Source organism: Phodopus roborovskii, unplaced genomic scaffold (genome assembly GCF_943737965.1).
Source record: "Phodopus roborovskii unplaced genomic scaffold, PHOROB, whole genome shotgun sequence".
Classification (NCBI taxonomy): Eukaryota; Metazoa; Chordata; class Mammalia; order Rodentia; family Cricetidae; genus Phodopus; species Phodopus roborovskii.
The window spans coordinates 5,060,539-5,075,942 of NW_026126636.1; the positions used below are offsets into that span (position 1 = coordinate 5,060,539).

At 45.4% G+C, this 15,404-nt stretch overlaps 1 protein-coding gene across 4 annotated transcripts; it reads right to left on the reverse strand.

The window, feature by feature from the left end:
• Positions 1–1,164: 1,164 nt before the first annotated feature.
• LOC127238713 (zinc finger protein 382) lies at positions 1,165–14,328 on the reverse strand. Of its 4 annotated transcripts, none has more exons than XM_051207387.1 (5): positions 14,129–14,319; positions 11,437–11,510; positions 7,096–7,222; positions 6,192–6,284; positions 1,165–3,416 (listed from the first exon to the last, which is right to left on the reverse strand). In XM_051207387.1, the coding sequence occupies exons 1-5, from the start codon at positions 14,169–14,171 to the stop codon at positions 2,020–2,022; spliced, it is 1,734 nt and encodes a 577-aa protein (XP_051063344.1). In that variant the 5' UTR covers positions 14,172–14,319; the 3' UTR covers positions 1,165–2,019. The 4 variants fall into 4 exon arrangements, with proteins under 4 accessions (XP_051063344.1, XP_051063343.1, XP_051063346.1 ...); XM_051207386.1 differs by having other exon boundaries at positions 1,165–3,419; positions 14,129–14,318; XM_051207389.1 differs by lacking the exon at positions 7,096–7,222 and having other exon boundaries at positions 14,129–14,328.
• Positions 14,329–15,404: the final 1,076 nt, after the last annotated feature.

Below are 15,404 nucleotides of genomic sequence, written 5' to 3' on the forward strand. Positions count from 1 at the left end.
TAAGGAATCTACTGATATTTTAATTATCATTTGCTGTCCCGCAGCTCCTCATTCCGCGCCCTGCCAGCCACTCAGGTGTCAGGGCTTCTGGTCCCTGTGGCCCAGGCTCTTCAGTGAGCATGACGTGCAGGTTTAAATTAAATCTCTATCATTCTATTTATCAAGAAGTCAAAGGCTGGGTTAAAACCTGCTAGCTCAGAAATGCTGAGAAGCAACTGGTTGGCCTTGTTTTCTGGCTGTAGACACAAGAGACACATCTCTTCCCTCATCCCAGAACCAAGAGAGCTCAAACTCCAGTCCCTGTCCTTAATTTCCTGGGTGACTTCTCTATCCAAGTTGCTGGCTTCTCTATGGCCAACTCCAGTCAGTTGGTCACTGGCTCCGCCCCCTGATTCAAGGTGTAACTTCAGTTTGAGGAGTGTCAGTGTGCGATCAAAATATCCCACCACACCTCCTTTTCTTAATCCTACTAGTAGAACCCCATCTTATAAACTTGTCTAGATTCCAACAACAGACCCAAGAGTATTCACTGTGGTTAAAGGCAACCCCAAGTTTGTTGGTTTTTTTCTTTTCTTTTTCTTTCGAGTCAGGGTATCTCTGTTTCTCTGTGTAGCTCTGTAGATCAGGCTGGCCTCCAACTCACAGAGATCTGCCTGCCTCTGCCTCCCGAGTGCTGGTGTTAAAGGCATGGGCCACCACAGCCTGGGTAACTCCAAGTTTCTTATGTTAAGATTTGTGCTGTGACTAAAAGCCTTTGCATATGCTTCTATTTGCTTTCCCATTTTCCACCATAACATTGCTAGAGTTACCTTCTAACGTGAGTTCTGTGGGGTCAGTAACTGCTTTGCCCGCTCATCTGTATATGCAACTTCAGGAATGCCCGGTGCCGGCAGAAGTCAGAGGAGAGCATTGGGGCCTCTGGAACTCCAGTTACAGGCTGTGGTGAGCCACTAAGTGGGTGCTCTCCAAGAGCAGCAAGTGCAGTTTAACCTCGGAACCATCTCTCCAGACCAGAATTCTGTCATTTGAACCACTGCCAAATTGGGGGATATTTGTAGTTTTTCTTCTGAGTAAAATTACCTCACGTAATCAAAGCTCAGAGTTATTGGCAGTACTTACCAAAGCTGACTGAATCCTAAGACACAGCAATTCCACTCCAGAATATACACAGGAAAGTGCATACATGTACATTTTTATTATGACCCCAAGCAGTAAACACCACAAAAGTCCATTGGTAGCAGAATGGGTAAAAGTGATATACGTATGTAATGGAATTCTATACAGAATAAAATAAATGGACTTCTGCCACGTGCACTCATGACTGAACTCAGAGACAATGTGTGAAACAAGCTGTGAAGGAAAGAACGGAAGGTAAACAATCCAATCGTATATGAAGGTTTATAATGTGTGGAACCTAATTTACAATGTTCTAAGTCAGAACCGTGGTCAATGCTGAGGAGGTAACGATTTTCATTTCATATAGACAAGTTGCATTTGGCTATTGATCTGTTACTGATTCACAAGAAATAAATCTCATGAGATAGAAAATAAGCAAATTTGAATGTTTATAGTAGTTCATCAGAGACCAGTTTAGTCCACTGAATCCAGGAATACACAATTGAAGCCTTTATTTTCCATTTTTTGTCATTTAATTTATCCAATAGTATTTGTGTGTGTGGTAGATTAACAAGTAGTAAATGTAAGGAATAGGACCTGAAAACAGTACCAAAATAAAATAAAATCTGCAGGGCACGGTGGTGCACACTTTTAATCCCAGCACTGGGGAGGCAGAGGCAGGTGGATCTCTGTGAGTTCAAGGCCAGCCTGGTCTACAGAGCGAGTTCCAGGACAGGCTCCAAAACAGTACAGAGAAACCCTGTCTCAAAACAAACAAACAAACAAACAACAAAAAAACCCAAGACAAACAGAAAAACCCAACAAAACCCAACACAAAACAAACAACCCCCCCAAACACAAAACAAAACCTAAAAAAGCAAACAAACAAACAAACCACGCGACTCACTGAACTGCCACACTTTCTGCCTTGTGCGTTTTCTGGTGGGCAATGAGGTTTGACTTACAACTGAAGAATTTGCCGCATTCCCTACACTCATAGGGCTTTTCTCCCGTGTGAGTTTTCTGATGGCGAATGAGGTTTGACTTCCTACTGAAGGCTTTCCCGCACTGGGCACAGCCGTTGGACTTTTCTCCCGTGTGTATCCTGTAGTGGACGGTGAGGATGGCCTTCTGGCGGAAGGACTTCCCGCAGTCGGTGCAGACGTAGGGCTTCTCCCCGGTGTGAATTCTCTGGTGGAGGGTGAGAGTTGTTTTCTGACAGAAGGACTTCCCGCAGTCGGTGCAGATGTAGGGCTTCTCCCCGGTGTGAGTCCTCTGGTGGACAGTGAGGGTCGTCTTCTGGATGAACGCCTTCCCACACTCGGTGCACTGATAGGGCTTCTCCCCGGTGTGAGTCCTCTGGTGGTCCACGAGGTATGACTTTTTCCTAAAGGCACTTCCGCACTCCGCGCATTCGTACGCTTTCTCGCCCGTGTGCGTCTTGTGGTGTCGGGTGAGGGTCGCCTTCTGGCGGAAGGACTTCCCACAGTCCATACAAAGGTAGGGCTTCCCCTCCGTATGGGTTTTTTCATGAAGCGTCAGGGCTGTCTTCTGACGGAAGGCTTTTCCACACTGGCTGCACACGTAGGGCTTCTCGCCCGTGTGGATCCGCTGATGCTCAATGAGGTAGGACTTCCTGCGGAAGCAGTTCCCACAGTAAGGGCACTGGAAGGGCTTCTCCTCCATCGGAGCTCTGGGGTGCATGAGGAAGACTGGCTTTCTGCAAAGGGACTTCCCGTATTTGGTGTATGCGGAGGATCTCTTTTCCATTAGACTATGTGGATGAATGCCAAGGCCCGACTTTTCTAAAAAAGCCACGCCATCCTCGTAGTTGAAGCCCACGTCTCCCGCGTGAGCTCTGCTGTTTGCAAACACCATTCCTCTCATAAGGAAGGCGCTGTCACATGCGGTACATTCAAATGGCTGTCCAGGAATCTGGGTCACCTGGTGCTGAGCCAGCTGTTTGGGACTTAGACCCCTTTGTATTTGCTTACGGAGGATGGCTTCGGCATGAGTTTTCTCATGCCTGGAATCCAGGATTGATCTCTCCCATCCATTATCACCGAATTTCTCTCTTACAGGGTTTATATCTCTATTAATGAATTCTGAAATATTTTTCAAGACTTTCCCATCAGATTTGTATTCACACAGTGTTTTGGAAATAATATGTTTCTTGCCTAGTGTAAGTGTTTTCCCATAAACACTGCTTCTCTCCTTAATTAGTTTCTTGTGGTTGATGACTACAATGGATTTAGAACGCTTGTCTTGGCAGTCTTTGAACTTCACCAAAACATCTTCATCTTCTAGAAAAGAATATAAGTAATTAGTAATAATTTAAGTCTCTATATCTATACATAAAAGCAATGAATATAAAATACACACACACACACAAAACGTTTGATATCTTGTTATTATGGTTTGCAAAAAGAATAGGATGAACCTCTTCTAGTTTGTTTTTCAGATAAGGTCTCATGTAGGTGTTGGTCTTGAACTTGCTATGTAGCCAAGGTGGGTGGCTTTGATTTCTGGTCCTTCTCCTCACACACTTGGCAAGTGCTGAGATTAAAGACATGCGTCACCACTCTCCACAGTGTAGTGCTGGGTATTCAAGCTAAGGCTTCAACCATGGTGGGCAAGCATTCCAACTGCCGCTTACATTTAATGTGGGGAACCGAGGAAACAAACCCAGACCTGGTATGCCATTAAATTAGGGGGAAAACACCCTTGGAAAATAAAGTCGAAGTTTTATAAGCTGCCCAGAAAAAGTATAATACATGCAAGGATAAAGAAACAGAAAACGAACGCTCTGACGGAAGGTTTTAAAATGGGTAGATTCATGCAGAGTGTAGTAGACCCAGCAAAGGCATTGAATGGGGTTGTTTGGACACAGGATCTCCTTCTGTACCTAGCCTTTGGTAGAGATGGGGGTAAACTGCAGTACACAATGATTGATGGCAGATGAAGCTCACATATTATTTAGAGTGTAAAAATTATGCAAGTAAATTCTGCTGTACTTCTAAAAACTGAAAATTTGTTCATATTAGAATGTGGACTTATAGTACCTCCCTAAGAACCTCAAAGACCTGCAGGGACATGCTGCTAGCCACAAAGTCTGAAATTGGGGGGGCGGAGAATCAGAAAAGTATTTCTTGAAGTTGGAATAAAATTATTGTCCATTTCAAATGCCTGTTATTTATTATTTCTTTTTTCTTTTTCTTTCTTTTCTTTTCTTTTCTTTTTTTTTTTTTTTGGACAGGGTTTCTCTGTATAACAGTCCTGGCTGTCCTGGAACTCTCTTTGTAGACCAGGCTGGCCTTGAACTCACAGAGATCCACCTGCCTCTGCCTCCTAAGGGCTGGGATCAAAGGTGTGCACCACCATGCCTGGCTCCTGTTATTTTAAATATTCTCACATGTGCGCTCTCTCTCTCTCTCTCTCTCTCTCTCTCTCTCTCTGTGTGTGTGTGTGTGTGTATACACATGAATGCAAATGATCAAGGAAGTTGGAGGCATCAGATCCCCTAGAACTGGAGGTACAGGCATCAGAATATGGTCCATGAATTAATCTGTGTGAGATGTCTGAGTACTTGTGAGCAAACCCCAGGTAAACAAGAGTCTTGTGACCTCTGTTCCTCCGTAACATGGGTTGCTAATCAGAATGTGCTTTCCTGCCCTTCCCAGGTGTGGTAAATAGGAGTTGGTTCACTTCAGATTTCCCATCATTTTACCTGTCATTATTCAGAATGATGTTTCCAAGTGGTCCTCCTCAGTGTACCTGGCCTCAACTCACGTGACCTTGCCCTTGTGACTGTACACAATTTGAACTCCAGTGAGCTTTGCTCCCATGACCTGGCTTAACCCTCAGAGTATAAACTGTCTGGTGCTCTGAATAAAGTTGGCTACGGCATGAGGCTTCGGTCTGCCTCATTTTCGGTTCTCTCCCAGGTTCACACTGCCAAACAGAGCGGTGACCACAGCTAGCTATGAGCTGCCCGATAATGGGTGCTGGGACTCAAACTTGGGTCCTCTCAAGAGCAATGCATTCTCTGAACCTTTGAGCCGTGTCTCCAGGCCCAAACAACTGGCATTTTAACATGGCTGCTATATATGTGAAATATCTAACTTAATCATGCTGCTTTCCTATCAAATTAAAATATGCCATTATAAAAAAATATGCCACTACAGTGAGAGAAAAAGGCTGAAATATCTACCTGAAGTTATTTATGTATAAAAAAAGAAATCCCAATGTGAGACTAGGTCAGACTATTATCAGTCACAGGACTTTTACAAAGACAAGAACTGACAGTTAAGACAGTTAGTTCCACTGGGCTGGAGAGATGGCTCAGCAGTTAGGAGCACTGGCTGCTCTTCCAGAGGACCTGGGTTCAATTCCCAGCACCAACACAGTGGCTCACACCCATCTATAGTGAGATCTGATGCCCTCTTCTGGTAGAGAGTTGTACACGCAGATCGAGCACCCATCCATATATATTCAAACAGAGAACCAAGAGTGAAGACAGTTTCTTTATGAACAAACACTCGCGGACACCAGTGCAAGACTGGTGGAAAGGGATTCTCAGAACTGGGCATGGCGGCCCATGCCTCTAAGAAAAAGAAATGGGATTCTAGTCTTCATTCCGGGTTCAGCTCTAGGAAGAGGTAACTCCCTGGCTCCCTTGGCCGCCTTTAACCCCAGCCCTTGGGAGACAGAGGCAGGAGGATCTCTGTGAGTCAAGGTCAGCCTGCTCTACAGAGCGAGTTCCAGGACAAAAAGTCCTCCAGGTGCTGAATGGATCTCGGGTATTGGACAGCTTTGAATATCCGGGTATCTATTTTAGAAGTGCAGTGAAGTACGATTCGCCATCTGTAGCATTTTAAGCATGAACTGTACACATTTTTCTTTTCTTTGCAGCCATCAGCACTGTCATCATGTTACAACACTGCCACCCCGCCAGGCAGACCTTTGTTTTCTTACGAAGCCCTGGAAATGAAACCCAGGCCCTGGACTGTCTAAGGTGCTCTAGTGCTGAGCTATGCCTTCGTCTATCCCACAGAATTTTTATACCTATAACTTACCTAGATAGCTTTGACTTGGAAAAATTTTCTCCGTCCATAGCTCTTCTCCTTGTTCTAATTTGCGGATCATATCAGGCTTTGTTATGTGAAATCCTGGTGATGGAGAAAAAGGAAAGAAGGAAGGAAGGGAAAAAAGGAAAGAGAGACTTGATCTAAACTACTGAGAAAGACACAACTTCGCAGTGGTACCTGGGGTATAAATTAATGTCTTCCCAAAGTTAATAATCACATATTCTATGGTGCGCACCTTTAATCCCAGCACTTGGGAGGCAGGCGGATTTCTGTGAGTTTGAGGCCAGCCTGGTCTACAGAGTGAGTTCCAGGACAGGCTCCAAAGTTACACAGAGGAACCCTGTCTCAAAAAAAAAAAAAACAAAACAAACAAACAAAAAAAACAATAACAACAAAAATCCTATATTCTGGGGCTGAAGAGATTGGCTCAGCAGTTAGAAACATTGGCTGATCTTCCAGAGGACTCAGGTTCAATTCCCAGCACCCACATGGCAGCTCACAACTATCCTTAACTCCAGTTCCAGGGGATCCGACAACCTCTTCCAGCCTCTGCAGGTATCAGGCATACACATGGCTCACATATCTGCAGGTAAAATACTCATATATATTAAATAAGTCTAAAACATCGTTTATTGGGCCAGGCACGGTGGTGCGCACCATTAATCCCAGCACTCAGGAGGCAGACACAGGAGAATCTTAGTGCGTCCAAGGCTAGCCTGGTCTATGTAGCAATCCCCAGAACAGCCAAGATTAAGTAGAAAGAGACTCTGTCTCAGAAACAAATTGTAAATTCTGCTAACAAAAGAGTCACACTGGGCGGAGGAGACATCTCTGCTGCTCAAGCATCAGGACCTGATTTCGGAGTTCTTGAAAGGATGTGAGTGACACTTACCTACAGAGATGAAGTGGCAATAGTTTTCTAACATCACATCCCTGTAGAGGGCCTTCTGAGCCGGACCTAGGTGCTGCCACTCCTCCTGGGTGAAGTCCACAGTCACATCCTTGAATGACACTGATCCCTGCAAGGGCACACTGTGGCAGTTCATCCCGAAGTTACTGGAAACGATTTACAACTACATGTTGGGGACTAGGCTGGGGATGATCAGTAGGTGAACTAGTTTTAAAACTTCATCTTTTAAAAGGATTTGTCTGTTTGGGGGGTTGTTTGCTTATGATTATTTTATGTAAGTATTTGCCTGGGTACAGTATGTTTACCACATGGCTGCAGTGTCTGAGGAGGCTAGGAGCAGGTGTCAGGTCCCCTGGAACTGGAGTGACAGGCTGGTTGAACCCCCCTATGTGGGTTCTGGGAACCAAACCACGACCTCTGCAAGAGCACTCAGTGATCTTTTTTTGAAGGAAGGAGGATTAAGACTAGGTCTGTCTGTGTAACTCTGGCTGTCTTGGAACTCACTATGTAGACCAGGCTGGCCCTGCCTCTGCGTGCTGGGATTAAAGGTGTGTGCCACCAACCTGGTTTCTGCAACCAGTACTCTTAATCACTGGACCTCCTCTCCAGTCCCTTACCTGTGCTGTTTGTGCTACATACACAGTCACACATTCATACGTGCTCACAAACACATGTAAACACACACACACACACACACAAACTCTCTCCTTTCTTTCTTTCTAAAAATACATCCAGTACTATTGGCCTTTTATCTTAGGTTAAAAATATAAATAATCTTATCCCACACATTTAGTCCTAAATGCTAACGGTTAACTGGTAGACCAAAAGTGATAAAACTTTGGTTCCACTCATGAGAAGTTGTAGGGAGGGGCATATGTGAAGCATTCACTCAATAGGTATCAAAAACTGAGGGAAAATATACGAAGGAAATGCATCAAAGTAGAGCAAACTTTCATTTTGTAATCTGAAACTTCATTGAGCACACACAATTTTGTACTTAGAATAAATCTCTATTGTAGAAATAAAAGGCACTAGTTTTTTAAAAATTATGGGATACCTCTAATCTCAGCACCTGGGAGGCAGAAGCAGGTGGACTTCTGCTTGTTCAAAGCCAGCATGGTCTATATATCGAGTTCCAGGATGGCCAGAGCTACACAGAAAGATCCTGTCTCAAAAACTAACAAAAAATTTTAATAATAAAAAATGAACTTGATCACATTTCCAACATATTCATTGGCATTGATAAACCATCAATAAACATTAGTATCAATTTACACAGTTAATCGCTACTACTCTTGAATGCACACTTAGTGATTCTTTTCTTTCCAATATATGATCTTGTATATTCTACTGCAATGCACACAGGCCTGGCCACGAAGTGGGCTGGAGAGATGGCTCAGCAGCTAAAAGCACTTGCCTCTTTTCCAGAGGTCTAGACAGAATTTGGGTCCCATCACCCACATCTGGAAGCTCACAACCACCTCTAACCCCAGCTCCAGGGCATTTGCTGGCCTCTTCTGGCTTCCACAGGCACCCACATTAACACACACACACACACACACACACACACACGCATGCACACACAGGAATGCAAACTAAACATGAAGAAACAATACATGTTCCATGGTAATGTTCTTTAAAAACAAACAAACCAACCCCAAGTCTGGCTCACGGTCTCCCCCACCTCAGCTTCCCTGAAGCCGGACTGTGGGTGTGTGCCGCCATTCTGGCTACTGGAGGTAGTATTCCTCAAGACTGGAGAAGGTAGCCACTGTTGGAGATTAGTGGACTAATGCAGGGCCACTGGTTCCGAGAGAACTGGTTATAACCGCCTGTAGAATGAAGAGGAGAGGCACAGCTCTTGGGCTATGGGCATAGTAAGTATGTGAGAGCTGGGCGAGTGTAATAAGAGATGACTGTAGTAGTGCATGCCTCTAGTCCCAGCACTCAGGAGGCAGATGCAGGACTGCTGCAAGTTCAAGGCCAGCCTCGGATACAACAAAAAAAGAAAGAGAGGAAAACTAAAACAGGACACCAAGGAAATAACAGGCTGGATCACAGAAGGTCATAAAGGAACTGACGTGTGTGCATGTGTGTGGGTGTGTGTGCGTGGAATGGGGAGGTAGTGATTATTACAGTTTGTTTTTGAGAGTGGGCCTCAAACCTGTTATGGAGCTGAAGGTGACCTTGAACTACTGACCCTCCCTTGTCCATCTTCAGAATGTTAGGAATATAGATCTGTGCCAGCACGCTCTGTTAATGTGGTGCTGTGAATGGAGCCAGGAGCTCTACACACCCTAAGCAACACTGCTGACTGAGCTAAATCCCAGCCCCTGCGTGTTGAATCTATGGTTCTGATGCTCTGTCTAGACAGATGTCTAGCATGGACAGATGTACGTGATAGTCACAGAATCAAATTACACGTAGTCTTACTGAGCAATGTGATTGTGCATACAGAAAACAAGGATGTAATAAAGTGAACCAATTAATTCTTGGGGAAAACCGATACTTGAAAGGTTGGGAGATGAGGGATCTTATGAAAGAAAACTATGAAGACAGGACAAGGACAGGCTACTCCAAGAGGAGACTAGCACATGCCTGTCCTCCTCTGCAAGTAAAGTTTTAGAAGACAGAAAAAAGAAACCTATAACAGTATTGAATACTGAGCACGTTTCCCCTGGTAGGTCACAGTTGGTTGGAATTTCTGGAAGACAAGAATTAATAGACAATTAGAGAAGGGGCTAGAGAGATGGCTCAGTAGTAAAGAGCACTTATTGCTCTTACAGAGGACCTGGGTTCAGTTCCCAGCACCCACATGGCAGCTAATACCTGTTTGTAACTCCAGTTCCAAAGGATGGACACTTCCTTCTGACCTCCATGGACACCAGGCACATACATACATGCAGGCAAAACACACACACACATAAAGAAATCTAGCTGGGTGGTGGTGGCACATGCCTTTGATCCCAGCACTTGGGAGGCAGAGGCAAATGGATCTCTGTGGGTTCAAGGCCAGCCTGGGCTACATGAGAGTGAATCAGTCTAAAAGAGAAACAGAGCTCGCACCTTTGATCCCAGCACCAGAGAGGGATTTAAGGCAGGAGCTCAGTGCAGTCTCGGTGCAGTCTGAGGTTTGGTGGGGGGCATTGCAGGCTGCAGTCATGCTAAGGACAGGGCTGCCCCTAGTTGGTCTGAGCCTTGCTTTGCTTTTCTGATCTTCAGCTTGAACCCTCCTAATACCTGTCTCTGGGTTTTTATCGTTTGTACCACACAAGAACCAAAGCCGGAGGGAATTCTGTTTCCCCAGGCACCAACTCTTTCAAAGCTATGAAGGGAACTTATCTAAATCTCTGCCCCTCTAAAGAACTCAAGATTCAAAGGCTGAGGCTGAATTCTGCTCCTCGCAGAGGCTGAATGACAAGTACAGCTCACCTGGTCTCTCCTGAAGTCCTCGGGCTGCTCCCTGCCCCTCCTTAAAAACCCTTCTGCACCCAGCTCCTCCCTACCACTTCCTGTCAGCTAGTTGCTGACTCAACCTCCTGACTGCAGGCCAATTTTATTTAATCAAACACATCTTTGCATCATTACACAAATGTTGCATGAACAGAAGTAACACACCTTAAAATATTATTCTAATATACAGTCTTAAAAAAATAAAACAAAATTCTGAACACCGTTGTCTTTTACAAGGTCTCACTTTGGAACCCCAGCGTGGAATCAGGACCCTCTTAACCGTCTCCCATGTGCTGGGATGACATGTGCGTCACCATGGTGAGATGCGTAGCCTCGGTTTTCCGTACCAGTTCATGCTCAAATGTCCACCCTGAAACACTCCCATATGGGACATCTTCCCACAAACTAATCATGTGACCTAACAGTTTTCCCTCCTACCCCGTCTGTCACAACTTAGATCGAAAGTCAGTGCCAAGATAAAATGGGATTTATTCAAGTACAATAATTTATGTCTCTCTAAATCAAGACAATAATTTTTATTTTAGCAGTACTTCTGTAAAGAGATGGACAAAGCAGGTCAATGAGAAATATAAAGAACAGTGCCCATAACTGGGGGAAGGCTTAAGTTTGTCTGGTTGGAATACTAGCGTTGGAATCAGCGAGCCATCTACAGGAGAAAGTTTGGGAAGGCACTTCCCTTAAATATATAGCTCAATGTCACTTGTGTCTCCAATCTGGACCTTAACTAGAGACTCTGACCCTAACTTGAAAAATGTTTCACGGCAGCAAATTCTAATATCTAGGCAGCTGAAGCAACATTGCTAAGCAAATGTTCCTGTCTCCTGAAAGAAAAGAAAGGAGATATCTCACCTTAGACATGCCTTTGAGATTTGTGAGAGGCGAACCCTGTTGTCTTGGCTCTTCTTTCGGAAAAGGAAAGAGTCCTGTAAAGGCAAAGATGGCGGTTCGTAAGGAGCCAGGAAGAAAACAGGCTCCGATCAGATCTCTGGGAATAACTCAGTTAGATCTGCACACATTTCCACACACGACTTCTGTGTGTGCACTTCCGAAACCCAGGACAAAGGGCTGTGGAGAAGCAACCAAGTCCTGCTTTCCTCCCAAATCAGAAGCCCCATCTCTTGCTGAGCTAGGATGGATTCCGTGGAAACCTGCTGTAGCTTGCAAATGCAACATTTTGTTTAGCGCTCTGTTTACTGAACAGGTCTGGGGCCGTGACTCAGTGGTACAGCACTTGCTAGCGTAAGCAAGACTCCAGGTACTTTGCTCAGCACTGTCCAAACCATTACTTCGTGTTCTTCTCATTGCCTGTACCATCACCAGCAGTGCATGCCATTGCCCTCCCAAGCCCCCATGCATGCGGGTCACAAGCCTTTATCTTGATCAGTTCTGTACTATTGTCTAAAGGTATGTATTTCTTTCTTTTTCTTCTTTTGGTTTTTTGAGACAGGGTTTCTCTGTGTAGTTTTGGAGCCTGTCCTGGACCTCACTCTGTAGGCCAGGATGGTCTTGAACTCACAGAGATCGGCCTGCCTCTGCCCTTCCAGTGCTGTGATCAAAGGCATATGCCCCCTATATATTTCTTATTATGATAAGCTTCCTTTAATATGTTTAACATTTCCCCTTTCTTGTAATCATATTTGGGTTGTTATACCTTTGCCATGGGTATTTTCTAATTGACTGACTCCATCTTCTGATTATTTTTTTCCCCTGTGTTCTACCACTGAATTATACTCTCAGACCCTCTTTTCTACTCAAGATGGAAACATTTCTCTTATTTGACTTCAAATCATGAGAACCTCCTCCTGTAAACTGTGTTTATTTATGTCTCACATTGTATAATCAATGTTTCCACGACTAACCGTAAAGTCTATCTTTTTTTTTTTTTTTTTTCTCCCCATGACAGAGTTTGTCTGTGTACCCTTGGCTGATCTGGAACTCACTCTCTGGACCAGGCCTGCCTCTGGCTCCCAAGTGCTGGGATTGTAAATGCCATCTTTATCACATGTCACATCCCGTATTGAAGCATAGCCCCATAGCTTGAAAATACCTGGATTTTCTACTTTTCATTTCATGCCCTTATTGATTTACTTGTATCACACTATTAAGAAGTATAGTTAGGGGCTGGCGAATGGCTTAGTGACTAAGAGCATTTGCTGTTCTTGTAGGGGACTTAGGTTCAGTACCCAGCACCTACATGGCAGCTCATAGACATTGGTTACTCTAGCTCCGCTGGTGGTGAGGAAGTGTGCCCTCTTATGACCTCTGTGGGCACCAGGTTAGACACGTGGCACAGTATACTCATGCACATGGAAAAGAAATCTTTTAAAAGTATAGTTATCTAAACATCGTATATAAACATTATTTCTTACTAGAGTTAAGAAGTAAGAATTGCGTGACACATTTTATTCATAGAGATATGGACACGGAAAAGAGAGTAACCACTCTTGCCAATTTGCTGGCTCTCATTTGGCTAAGCAAAGTCTGAAGCACTGACCGCTACCGTGAATATTCTGGCTTGAGGACTAAGATGAGGCTGGCCTTAGAAATAAAAGCTTGATAAATATTTTTGTATGATTTTCAGGAACAGAAAAAAAATCCGCTCACACAAATGTGTGGAAAGTGGTAGTTACGAGTGAAAAGTGCTACCCTTCCTGTTCCTGCAGGCTCCCATGCAAGCCCAATCATTTCAACACGGTTCTTATTTAACCTCATGCTTCCAGGTAATTGGCCTCGCCACTGGGGATTTTAAACATCTTACCTATTCCTTTCCAACATTAGTGCCATCATACTTTCTAAGTTACTACTTAGAAATCTACTTAGACTGGCTGGCTGCTAATCTGATAATCAAACAGTACACAACTCTTAGGCTTGGTGGTGCACACACCTTACTGAATCCTTGCAGTTGGGTTACATAATGAATCTGTCTTTAAAAAAAACTGTACACATTTGAGATCATACAGCATACCTCATTCATTTAAATAGTAAGGGTACTACAGACATAAAACCACGAGAAACAACAAGAAAACACACGCGCCTAGTGATAACCTTTCAAACATCCTTCAGCAAACCACCAAACTAACAGCTTCAGCTGTCGTTCACGACCACTGACGGCGATACAGTTCCAGGCAAAGTCACTCCCAATCACGTTCGCAGATCACTTTCAATTCTCCTGTCTCAAATACGAGTCACACCTAATCTAAAAATAGACGCATGCCGCAGTAACCCTAAGCAAGACTCCACCATCCATCTTTCACACATCCAAGGAGATCGCACTCGCCTCCCCTCCGCTGCACTCCCCCCCAAAAAAAATCCATAAGCAGGGTGAAGGGAGGGAGACAAACCCCAACATGCACCCCACATCCTCAGAGCAACGCTCAGGCTGCTCAGCGTCCTGCTCCCAGCTTCCGAGCGCTTAAGCACGCAAACTACCCCTGCAGCCTCCGGGTCACCAGCAGTCATCCTCAGGGTCACGCCCACGGACCACGCCCGAGGCCCTGCTATGGCTGAGTGTCCGGTCCTGCTTCCTTGCCCCCCAAATTACCAGGCCCGGCTCTGCCTGCCGGTTTCCTCCCAGGCCTCCCCATCTGGATTCGTTCTCTCTGTCGCTCTCGGGATCCGGATCATCCACTACGGTCCTCAGCCTCTCCAGACGCCCCAGCACCCGGCAGCCTCACCCCCCTGCCGCGGTTTAGCCGTCTGCGCCTGCGCACACACCCCGGGGGCTCGCACTCCCAGGAGCCTCTGGGGCAGCCCGTTAGATGCTGGGCGCCAGTCACTCGCCCAGCGCTTGTACCAATGTCCCGCTGGGGCCTGAATTAGTTCCACCCAGGCCAGTCCTGGAAGCTCGGCTTCGGGGTCACCTTCCTCTGGCGTTGGGATCATCTTTTCCTTTTTCTTTTCCCTGTGTGCTGAGTTGAGCTGACCCGAGTCCTAGGGGACGCGGTTCTTCCAAGTTCCTGGACCGCGAAAGGGGCGTGTGGGACTTTGGGCTGTCGTCTGCTCGCGAGGGTCTGTGTGATGGCTCGTGGGAGCTGCCTCGGCGTGGGGTGTGCACAGAGGGGAGCTCTGATTAGGTTTGGGTGACTGAACGGGACTGCGCTGTTTGCGACGATGTCATACTGTGACCACTTGATCTTGTGACAGCACTTATGCATTGATCAAAATGGGCCCAATGTAGGCCCCCACCTCATTCTTTCACTTTGGGTGGCGTGGTTTCATTCCGACAGTTCTAGGCTGAGAATGATGCTCAGGAGATCCTCGGGAGACTGTTGGGAAGGCCACGAGACGTGGTCTCTCTTGCGTTCTCGTTTCAGTCTGTCCACATTGCCTTTCCCATGGGTAATACGCAGAAAGCATACAGTACATCTGGGCGCGGGTAAGGAGTGCAGGGATGCCATGAGAAGTCCCATGGTTTCTTGGAATGTGCGCCCTGCATTTTCTGTCACTGCGTCTGTCATTTCACCAGGTAGCCATACTGCACAGAATATAGTGACATAGCGTTTAAAGGGGAAGTTGACATTTGGAGCCGCAAATGAAGGTTCAGACCTAAATACCCCAGCCTTGTGTTCATTATGGAGCTCTTAGAATTGCCCCAAAGTAGAATTCAAGAGAAGATGGTGTATTGAGGTTCCAGGAATAGGGTTCCAATGACCGTTTTAGAAGTCCTGTATTTATGGATGATTTTCTAATAATCTAATTCGATATGATGTATTAATAGGTCATTCTGTGGGAAAAGGCATTGATAAAGCTACACTGAGTATTTTGGACCAAACAATATTCAACCTGAAAGTGGGTATTTAATCCCAACTGTATAGGCT